Consider the following 12,053-nt stretch of genomic DNA (forward strand, 5'->3'; position numbering starts at 1 on the left):
CAGAGAAGCTATTTCCACCATCTAACTCCAGTTGGATTCCCAAATGGTTAACTTTAGGTTATAAAGTCACACACCTCCAAGTAACAACTATCTAAAGGACACAAGAGGGTGGTAGAAGTGAAACACTGCTCTTTTTTATTCAATAGTCACCTTGTAAATAAATACCAGTGCATCAGATCTCCATTGCTAAAAATAGCAGTTGTGGGGCTGGAAGATGTTTATTGTAAGGACAAGTAAACATAGAGATGGAGATATAGCAAAGAACTATTTTCTATAATGCAGAAGACTTCTCTCCTATTTATTTACAAAATATGCCCTCAATTACGACTTGTCTGATAGATTCTGGGACTTCATGAGAAACACAGACAGAAAAAAATAAAATAAAATGGGACTGAAAAACAGATCTAAGTACTTGATAGTTTGTTTTCTCCAGTGTCCCTCCCGCTTGTCCCTTTCCTCTCTCTCCCTTTCAGATTCAGTCCATACCCTTTCACATTCATTCCATATCCTTTTCATGTTCATTTCATGTTGGTCCTCTTGCCCCTCCTCCCTCATCTCCCTAGCTCCTTCTCCCTCATCTCGTTTTATAGCGCTTGGAAATTTCCTTTTCTTTCTGCTCTTCCCCTTGTGGTATCTACTAAAACCTTAGAGGAGTGATGTATATTCTGAAACTTCTGTGCGTTTCTAAGTGACGCTGAGCATGCTCAGTAGCTGGGGCAGGTTTTGTCGCTCGCAGCTGCCCTGATTCGACCTTTCCCAAAATAGACATTTAACTCTTTGGACTCCTGCCTAAGGATGTAATTCGCTTTGCTTTCTCCTCGTTTTCAAGGTTCAAAGGGAAGCGGCGAGGATTCCAAGGTCCCACCATCCTCACAGCCAATGAGGGGCCTGTGAGGGAGGAGCTTGGGGCGGCTTAGTGCAGCTTGAGCTTCTGAGGGAATCATCCCCAGTAGGTGCGGTGGAGTCTGAGCTCCGCTGCATCTGTCACAGCAGAACAAAATTGAAAAAAACAAAAGCAAAATTTAAAAAAAGAAGAGAAGAAATGCTGCGGACTATGGAACGCTGTAGGACTTTCTGAAACATTTGCTGGGGATTCCGGTGGACCATGATCTTTTAAAACCAATTCTTTTTGAAGCCGGTTTGGATAATTGGGAAAATGACACATATGCTAAATGCAGCAGCTGGTCGAGTGAAATGGACCAGATCGAGCGCTGCTAAAAGGGCTGCCTGCCTGGTGGCTGCGGCATATGCTCTGAAAACCCTCTATCCCATCATTAGCAAGCGTTTAAAGCAATCTGGCCACAGGAAGAGAAAAGAAGCAGCTTACCCGACTGCAGAGAACAGAGAAATACTGCATTACACCGAGACCACTTGTAAAAATTCTTCGCCTGGAGTGAATGCAGATGTTTTCAAACAGCTACTAGAACTTCGGAAAATTCTCTTTCCAAATCTTGTGACCACTGAAACAGGGTGGCTCTGCCTCCACTCGGTGGCTCTGATCTCGAGAACATTTCTGTCTATCTATGTGGCTGGTCTGGATGGAAACATCGTGAAAAGCATTGTGGAAAAGAAGCCTCGGACTTTCATCATCAAATTACTCAAGTGGCTTATGATTGCCATCCCTGCTACCTCTGTGAACAGTGCGATAAGGTACCTGGAGTGCAAACTGGCTTTCATCATCAAATTACTCAAGTGGCTTATGATTGCCATCCCTGCTACCTCTGTGAACAGTGCGATAAGGTACCTGGAGTGCAAACTGGCTTTCATCATCAAATTACTCAAGTGGCTTATGATTGCCATCCCTGCTACCTCTGTGAACAGTGCGATAAGGTACCTGGAGTGCAAACTGGCTTTCATCATCAAATTACTCAAGTGGCTTATGATTGCCATCCCTGCTGCCTCTGTGAACAGTGCGATAAGGTACCTGGAGTGCAAACTGGCTTTGGCCTTCAGAACTCGCCTAGTAGGCCATGCCTATGAAACCTGTTTTACAAATCAGACTTCTTATAAGGTGATCAATATGGATGGGAGGCTGGCAAACCCTGACCAGTCTCTTACTGAGGATATTATGATGTTCTCCCAATCTGTGGCTCACTTGTATTCTAATCTGACCAAACCTATTTTAGATGTAATCCTGACCTCCTATACGCTCATCCAGACTGCTCCATCCAGAGGAGCTAGCCCAATTGGGCCCACCCTATTAGCAGGGCTTGTGGTATATGCCACTGCTAAAGTGCTGAAAGCCTGCTCTCCCAAATTTGGTAAATTGGTGGCTGAAGAAGCTCATAGAAAAGGCTATTTGCGGTATGTGCACTCCAGAATTATAGCCAATGTTGAAGAAATTGCCTTTTACAGAGGACATAAGGTAAGATAGAAATTAAAATGATGGGTGAAATGTGAGACTGTTCGAGCTGCCACTGCAGTGCTAGATACCATCTGTTGTACTGTTGATGGACCCACTTCTTTAGCGTTTTAGACTCCGATGACATCTAAACCTGTACTAGAATGTATGCTTCCTTACCCTTTTTACTCACAAGTTGTTAAAGAATTATAGAGTGCAAACTTTTCTAAAGTTTCATGAGAATAAAATTTTCAGCACTCAGTCTACTTAGCCTCAGTTACCCAAACATGCTCAGAATTATCTCTGAAGCATTTTCTTAAAACTTAAATCCTAATTGGTTGTAGAACATTAGAAGAAAATGTGTTTGGAAACTGAGTAAACACATGTCCATTGAGATGGAAAATTTAAGCTGGTATTCTCTTGTTGTTATTATTGAGGGCCCTTTGTTTTTAAGAGGAAAAAAAACCCTGTCCTTTTACATGAAAGACAAGTTTAACAATTTTGCATGTCTGGTCAGCATTGGAGGGTCCTCAGTCCTAAGAAGTGCAGGAGAGTGTGTCTCACAAATGGCATTTCCAACTCTTAGTTAATGTTCAGCACCATGTTTGACACAAATAAAAAGAGGCAGTGAAATGAAATTTTGTCTGGCTTTGAGAGAAAAGCTAAGATTAGAGAAGAAATGAGGAGGAGAAAAGGAATTTCAGAATGTTATTTCTGAATACTAAAGATTTTCGACATTAAGCAGATCCCTAAAATAGTTAGCCTAATTACATAAACTTCCAGAGCATTGAAGTAACCTCAGAATATTAAATATGACCAAATTTTTTAAGGTGATGCATCTGAAATCTTAATACAAATGACTTAGTACAAATGAAATATTCAGGTATTCTTAAGTTGAAATGGTATTTTAATTCCCAAGCAGAATTCTTTACTTTTTGAAGCATCATTAGTTATCAAGACAAATGTTTACAGTAGTAGGAATCTGAAGAAGAAAATTTAAAGCAAATTTAGGACTTCTACTCCCCCTTGAAAATTGGCCTTATATGTTGTATTAGTCATATTGACTTGTGATTCTTCTTGAATCATTGAACTCAGTGATTTATAGCATGCTGTAGGCTTCCGGCATTTAAGACAAAATCCAGCAAATTGAGTTAGTTCGAAAATGGAATCTAATTACACATATGTGTGTCGTGTTTATTTTCAAATATTTTTGGTGTGATCAAGAAGGATAAAGTTCTAACATTGTTTACTCATGTCTTATAGAATATCGTTTAATTTTAACCTCATGCATGTAATTTTGAAATAAAAATTGTAAATCACTGACATGTACTTTATATTTACTAAGTATCATGGGTTTTTTTCAATAATATAGGTGTGACCAAATTAAATAATAATGACTCATTCTTATATTAATCTGTATTTTTTAGTTGTTAGAATCATAGATCATACTATACTAAGTAAAACAAAATAATGTGTACCTATCTTTAAAGAAAGCCTTCAGACATACAATATTTACTTTTATAACTCATGCTGGGTTCTTGCCTCTTTTTCCCTCTATAGGTGGAAATGAAGCAACTACAGAAAAGTTACAAAGCTTTAGCCGATCAGATGAACCTCATTTTATCCAAACGTTTGTGGTACATCATGATAGAGCAGTGCTTGACGAAGTATGTTTGGAGCAGCAGTGGACTGATTATGGTGGCTGTACCTATTATCACTGCAACTGGCTTTGCAGATGGTGGTAATGACATTTATGCTTAATCTTCAATATATGTTTAGGATTATTTCTCTTGAAGGTGTCACTGCTGGTTTTGTGTGAGTGAAACTGAATATGTAGCCATTTTTCTGTGGTCATTAATGGTCAGAAACAAAGGCAGACTTTGCAACATCCAATAATAATACCTGCAATGTGAAAGGAGATAAGTGGCTCAAAAGTCCTTTCCAGTTGTGAGATATTTCAAATTAATATCTTGAAAAGCAGTGTAAGTTCTCTCCATGTGTTTTAAACTTCAGTTCTGCACATCCCATGTGTTTAGTCTATAAATATTCTATAACTGGATCTGCCCTGTTTTGTGATTTGAAGAGTTGGTTGACTACATTAGGCAACTAGGAATATTGTTTTAGGAAGTGCTTCACACCATGGAATAAGATCTCCTCTACTTGTAGGTAACACAGATAAACCTCCTATGTAGCATGATTTGGTGGCATTGTGGGGGTAGGGGTTGTCAAGCTGCCCCTGTCTAATTCTAGCTATCACCACCCCAGTGGTTTTTACCAACATTTTTCATCTTTGGGATAACTAAGAAAGATAGGGACAACAAGAACAATATTAAAACGTTCTGTAATACTTGAGATGGGAGTTTGGGTCTTAATGGGCAGAGACAAAGGGGTGTTAATTAAAGTAGCAGCATTTTCTTCTCTTCCTCCAAAATAAAACGTTCCCCCTTCTCTTTAAAAACCACTTGGTCAAAATTGGCCTTAGTGTTGAAGTAACTAAATAAAAGCATGGGCTTTGTAGTAAGACAGAGCTTTGCTCAACTCTTGGCTTTCCCTCTTCCTGCCTGTATCCTCTTAGTCATGTTAATTAAACTCTGAACCTCCATTTCCTCATCTGTAAAACGAGAATTGGAAAGGCTGCTTCAGAGGACTGTTGGGAGGATTTAACAGAATAATGTTTATAAAGTACAGAGCATGCTCTTGACGTTCTTGATACAGAGTGACAATTATTACCCAGGAAACAAAAGGCAACACTGAGAATAAGGTAACAGAATTCACACTATTTTACGGCTATTTTTGATGTAGAATTAAGAATTAAGTTATTTGTTTGAAGTCATTTAATAAAAACAAGTAAAAAAATTACCCTATACTCTAATATTTTGAAACAGTGCTTCAATGCTTTAACCAATTATTACAAAAAAACTTGTCAAATTTGAGTCTTTCTTAACCTAAAATTGTTCATTTTAGTAAATTGGAATTTGTCAATCCCATGTGATAAGACTATAGATATACCAAATATACTCCACAACTCAACTGTCTAATACTGTGTTTAGACCACTGGGAAACTGAATTTTATCTATTTTTATGTTTTCAAAGTTTTATTTTTTAAAAAAATCATTTAAAAAGTTTATATTGAATAAGGCGTTGTTAGTAATAGTATTTTTAGACATAATCCTTTCATTATAAGATAAAATAAATTGCTTTTTCAAAAAAGTATTGGAGAAAAAAATGACACAAAAATTTATGGTCTTGAGATTAGTTTTAGTAAGACACAACAAAATGATCAGATATTCATAGTGGATCTAAGTATATGGATGTTTTAAAAGTTTCATATATAACGTATAGAGACAACACCAATGACAAGATCATGGTGTAGTTCTCTTAGTCCTTGGAAGCACTGGTCTTATTACAAAACCCCAGAGTATTCAACATAGAGCAGAAAAAATGCAGCTATTAATGGTGACAAATTAACCCCATAGAGACCAGTAAGAAGTAAACAGTGTATGCAAAGAATCTAACAATCTTATTTCTATGGGTGATGTAATAAGATATTTAAAAATAAATCCTGAAAATATCATATTAAATTAAAGAAACAACATTAAAATTTCAGATTGAAATTATGATAATCACAGTGATGCAAGTAAAATAAAGTAATTCTTAAAGCTTCTTTTCAAAAGAGGATTTTATACAAAGAGAAGCAGTATAAGAATTTCATAGAAGAAAAAAATAAATTGATATGACAGCATTATTATGAGAAGGTGCTTCAATATCTTCTGTAATTTCTAATGTTACTATATATACGCTTATAATGTTTGTACGTATTTACTAAAGACATTTGACCTACAATGATTTAACACATGAAAATATTGTTAGCGTTTTACTCATACAAAATTATTTTTTCTAAATAATGATATATCTTTGAGGCTTTAGGTCTTGGAATTACATATCATATATTCTAATCTAATCTTCAGTCTTAATTTACACTTATGCCCTGAGTTGTCCCTTATGTTAGAGATGAATTAAATACATGATACTGTATATTTTAAAGCAAAAATAGGTGGAAAAAGTGGGTGAATGAGAGAAGAATGGCAAAGAGAAAAGGGAGAAAAAGTAGGATAGAGGAAAAATAGACAATACAATAAAGAAGCAGGCCACTGTTCAGATCTTCACTCAGCTATTTAGTAGTTGTCCATCCTTGAGAAATTTGCATAAACTTTATATGCCTCAGTTTTCCTCTCTTAACCATAGGTATAGTAATATATATCTTACAGAATTATGAAATTGTATGTAATGTATTTAATGTGCTTTGAAACAATTCTCAGCAAGTAGTAAGAATTTAGGTGGATCATTGTTAATATTTATTCTATTCTTACCATGTGGGCTCTGGCATCAGATTGCCTGGGTTCAAATGCTTACTCTTTTGCTTACTAGGCTATGACTATGGGCAAGTCATTTAACCTTCTTGTGCTTCAATTTCCTCATTTCTGAAATGGGAGAAATCATAGCAGGGTTGTTAGGAGGATTAAAGAAGAGTACATGTGTAAAACTTAGAACAATGCCTGCTTCATCGAAAATGCTCAATAGACATTTGCTGGCACGATTATTGTTGTTAAGAGAGCAAGACATTTAAAAGTGATTAGGAAGTCAGAGGTAAAAGTGCAGATAGGAGGAAGAGCCTGCATAGTTTTTTTGGAGGAGAAAAGAAAAATAGTTTTGTAGTAGATTTGTTATACCACCCACCTACAACTTCAAGTGAAATCTTATGGTTAGGACAGGATTATGTTTATATTCAAGTTCACATTACAAAATTGCATGTGGAATCATGCCATTTTCACTCATATGAGGAGCTTAGAGGTGATCTAGTCTGGAGTCCCAGCTTTGCCTCAGGGCACACAGATGGTTAGTGGAAGCACTAAGGATAGAAGACATTATGTGATTCCTAGTGTGTTACTTTTCTTACCTTCATCACGCTACCTCCATTTAGCTATATTGGAACTTAGTCTATAAGGGACTTAACTTAGTTTGAGACCAAGCAATCGTGGGAGCTAATGCTTGAAATAGAGGCATTGAAATAGTTAATTATATATAGTTTCTATTGTATTTTCTTAGAGGACATTACCCCTTTCTTTGCTTTGTATTAAGAGAAAGACTGAAATTATGTCAAGAAAATAGTTACCTGGGAGCTGTATCTCAATTTTTTAATGTTATAGGCCACTTTTCTTCTCTTCATATCAAAAGCAGTTCTGGGCAAGGCCAGGGAAAGCTACTTATAGGTCCCTTCTGCCAGACCTTATCACAGACACCTGACAGGCAGTGAAGAGAGCACCTAAGCCACCAGCACTGCCAGTAGCGTCCACATGTTGGTGATCTGCTAACGTGAGGTGGCACATCAGAAGTAGCAACTGAAAGCACTCTTAGGAATGGAATTGAACTCTACCATAACCCTCATAACATGGGTGATAGTTTATTCCTAAAATGTACTTCCAACAAGATGATCTCCATAGCTCCTGCTGCAGGAGTATGTCTCATATTCAAATGCCAAATTGTTGAAATATAATTTTGTATTTGGGTCAGTTTACATATGACTACTCTCTTGTTGACCAATTATTGTCACAGTAATTATCAGTACATATCAAAGACATACTTTTTAGCTGTAATTAGCTATTCGTGTCAGGAGCTATAATTTTTAAAGTATAACATACATGCCCACAACGGCACAATCATTAGTGTACCACTCAGTGAACTGTCACAAAGTCAACCCATACACGTAAGCACCACTGAGAAGAAACAGAACCTTACCTTCATCATAGAAGCTCCCATCCCAGAAACCCCTTCCCAGTCTTATCCTCATCTCCTACCCCCATCCCCACTTCCTCCTGCCCCTGCCCCCATGCCACAGCAAAGGCAGGCATTTTACCGATCATTCATTAGTATTTGCTGGGTTTTGAGCCTTATATAAATAGTATCATGCAGTACGTATGAGAGTTTTAGTTGCTCCACATCTTTGTCAATGTTTGATGTGAGTCTTTTTCCTTTTAGGCATTCTTATGAGTGTGTAAGCGTGCTTCATTGTAGTCTTAATTTGCATTTCTCTGATGACTGAGGAGGTTAAGCACTTTTCATTTGTTTATTGGCTACTTGGATAGCCTTTTTTATGAAGTACTGATAAGTTTTTTCTTCATTTTTAAACTGGCTTATCTGGTTTTTGCTTGTTCATTTGTAAAGCTCTTGTGTATTCTGTAATGAGTAGTTTGTCAGATACGCACACACACACACACACACACACTCAAATCTCTTTTCCCCCTCTATTCTTGCCTTTTCAGTCTCTTAAGTGTCTAATCTAAGAGAAGTTCATAATTTTAATATAGTTCAATTTATCAATCGTTTTCTTTGTTGTTAGTGCTTTTTTTGTCCTGGTTAAGAAATATTTGCCTAACCCAAGGTCATAGAGTTATTCTCCTATTTTTTTTTTTTTTGAGGAAGATTAGCCCTGAGCTAACTACTGCCAATCCTCCTCTTTTTTTTTCTGAGGAAGACTAGCCCTGAGCTAACATCCATGCCCATCTTCCTCTACTTTATACATGGGACGCCTACCACAGCATGGCGTTTGCCAAGCGGTGCCATGTCTGCACCCGGGATCCGAACCAGCGAACCCCAGGCCATCGAGAAGCAGAACGTGCCAACTTAACCGCTGCACCACTGGGCCAGGCCTCTCCTATTTTATCTTCTAGAAATTTATTGGGTTTTCATTTCACATTAAGATCATCAGTTAGAATTGATGTTTATATATGGTATGAGGTAGGGTAAGATTGAGATTTGTCAAGGTGGCAAAGATAAAACATAAATGACAAGAAATAAACTCAGATTGTAAGTCCAAAGAAAAAAGTACAGAAGGGTAGCCTGCTTTTTTAATTTTTAAAAAATTAATAGACAATTTTCTTTAGAATAGTTTTAGGTTTACAGAAAAATTGAGCAGAAAGTGTTCAGTTCCCAAATTTCCCCTCCTCCCATAATTTCCCTGTTATTTACATCTTGTATTAATGTGATACCTTTGTTATAATTGATGAACCAATATTTATACATTAGTAACTGAAGTCCATAGTTTACATTAGGATTCACTCTTTGTATTATACAGTTCTATGGGTTTTGACAAATGTATTACATAACCTTAGTTTTAAATCCTTTCTCACCTTTTCAGTGAAATAGCAACAGATGTGACCGTGTTTCAATATATCCTTTTATTAGCAGAGCTGAAAATAGCAGTAAAATGAGAAGATATAATGTTAAATATTAAATCCTTAAGTGAGGCACTTTTGACAACGTATTCAAAATATTTGGTGAGGAAGATAAAATGTGTTGATCTGGGATACAAAATAGGTGAGTGCTTTAGGTCATGAATTTATATCTCTGACACTGAGGAATCTACCCTTCTCACAGAGGTTATGCAGTTGGCTGTTGTGTGCATGGCAAAATACTACTGGCACTGCTCTCACAGTACTTTCCAAAGAACAATCCGTAGAATAAAAGTCAAATGAAATCTGTCCAGAGCTATTTGTAATTTTGTTGCTAAAAGCACGAAGAAAACCCAATAGGCATTAATCTGCTAAAGCGACGTGGAAAGTACCATGCCATGTCAAACACCAGTTCATCTGTGCTAGTGTTTTTACTTCTTGACAGAGACTGTCAGTAAAAGCTACTATTTAAACTGCTTTTAACCCAAATTCATAAAATCCCATGATTATTTTAGATCACCAGCCAGATTCTCTATGAGCCAAAACTATTCTTAGTGCTTTAACTCATTCAGCAATTCACTATTTTGGTAGCTTGCTGAGAATCTTTCGGTAATTTTTTTGTGTCTATCTAAATTTTGTCACACATTTAAATGTAAGAATATCTACATTCTGTTTCCAGTCTATTTATTCAATCACATTTTTTACTCCTCACTTATACCAGCACTCAAAGCCTTTCTTTTTTCATTCCTCAGGGAAACTCACTCACTTCAAGGGGGCTAACAGGAGTCCTCTAGAGCAGTGACAACAGTAGGGCTAGGAGGAACCACATTGGACTATTTGTCCTCTTTTTTTTTTTTAAAGATTGGCACCTGAGCTAACAACTGTTGCCAATCTTCTTTTTTTCCTTCTTCTTCTTCTCCTCCGCAAAACCCCCCAGTACATAGTTGTATATTCTAGTTGTGAGTGACTCTGGCTGTGCTATGTGGGACACCACCTCAGCGTGGCCTGCTGAGCAGTGCCGTGTCCGCGCCCAGGATGCCAACCAGCAAAACCCTGGGCTGCCAAAGTGGAGCTCAGGAACTTAACCACTCGGCCACCGGGTGGCCCCTAGACTATTGTAAAAGGACCCCATGAACTCATGGTGATTCTCGTACTCGGGTGAAATCAGTGCCTGACACCAACCCATGCTGTAACTTGATCAGACTGTTTATCATTCAGTTGGCATTGCTTGAAGTTTCCCTTCTCTGTCCTGTTGCTTATACTATACTTATGATCTATTGAAATTATATGTGCTCTTCAAGGCCTCACTCACAGTCTACTCCTCCATGAAGCATTTCCTGTCTCTTGCAGCAAGAAATGATCTTTGCCTCCTCTAAACACCTCCCATTAACTCTCTTCATAGGCTGCCCTGCATAGTTATTTGGGAACTTATCTTCTCTCTCCTACCAAACTATAGGCTCCCTAAGGAAAGAGTCTGAAAATCACATTTATCCTTGCATGTCCTATAGCACCTTGCCTAATTTCTTGCATATCTAGGTGTTCAGTAAATATCTGCTGAGTGCATTTTACCTTATATTATGCGTGGATCTCTTTCAAACCCAGCTGAGCTGTCTGTGAGCAAGTAAATATGAAATTATCTGGTAGTCTTAATAGGGCACAAGTTAAATATTTGCACTGATATGGAGAAAAAAAACCTTTGCACTGAGATAAATCAGAGAACAATAAATATCAAAGTTAGACTATGACTATCTATATCACTCTAATTTCTTCATTAATTTTCAGCATTTAATTTAGAACTTTGGAAATAATCTATAGACGGGCCAGATAGAGACTCAAATTGTTGGAAAGATTAAAGTAATGACTTGGAGAGAATAATTTTGAAGAATGAGACTAAATTAAATAGATATGCGATAATAACTAGAGAAAATAATAACAGCTAACATTTAGAGAACTTATTATAGGCCATAGATTAGACTAACACTTCATTTGTATTTCACCTTAAAACAACTCTTTGAGATAGAATTGTTTGAGATAGTATTATTGTCTCCTTCATTTACAAATGAGAAAATAGGCATGGAGAGGATAAGTGGCAAGTTCTACTTACCTTACTACCTGCCAATAAGTAGTAAAGCCTGGATTCAAACCTAGTCTGACTCCTCTTAACCGTATTTCTGCATTGACAGTAATTTAGGATGTTCATTCATCTGTCCATCCCATCCATGCATCCATGCATCCATTCAATACACATTAAGGAGTACTATGTGCTGGAGACTCTGCTGAGTACTAGGAATAAAGAATAGAACACACATTCTTGACCCTTAAGAAACTTAAAGTCCATTGGAAAGGCCAGCAAAAGTTTCTAGGGAAACCTTTACTAAAGAGTTAACTCTTGAAGAAAGAGCTAGACAAAGAAGGAAGAGAAGTATATTGAAGTCAGAAGAAATCATGTATGCAAATAGCAGAGGATAAATAGAGTATTGCAT

At 37.1% G+C, this 12,053-nt stretch overlaps 1 protein-coding gene across 5 annotated transcripts in view; it reads left to right on the forward strand.

Moving 5' to 3' along the window:
- Positions 1-12,053, forward strand: part of LOC138917981 (ATP-binding cassette sub-family D member 2-like) — a 59,762-nt gene that overhangs the window by 3,847 nt on the left and 43,862 nt on the right. For all 5 annotated transcript variants that reach the window (XM_070237095.1, XM_070237091.1, XM_070237092.1 and 2 more), the window contains exons 3-4: positions 830-2,365; positions 3,902-4,082. In XM_070237095.1, coding sequence (XP_070093196.1) covers positions 1,157-2,365; positions 3,902-4,082 — 1,390 coding nt within the window. In that variant the 5' untranslated portion in view covers positions 830-1,156. The remainder of the gene's footprint in view (positions 1-829; positions 2,366-3,901; positions 4,083-12,053) is intronic.

This window comes from Equus caballus, chromosome 16 (genome assembly GCF_041296265.1).
Source record: "Equus caballus isolate H_3958 breed thoroughbred chromosome 16, TB-T2T, whole genome shotgun sequence".
In the NCBI taxonomy this organism is placed as follows: domain Eukaryota; kingdom Metazoa; phylum Chordata; class Mammalia; order Perissodactyla; family Equidae; genus Equus; species Equus caballus.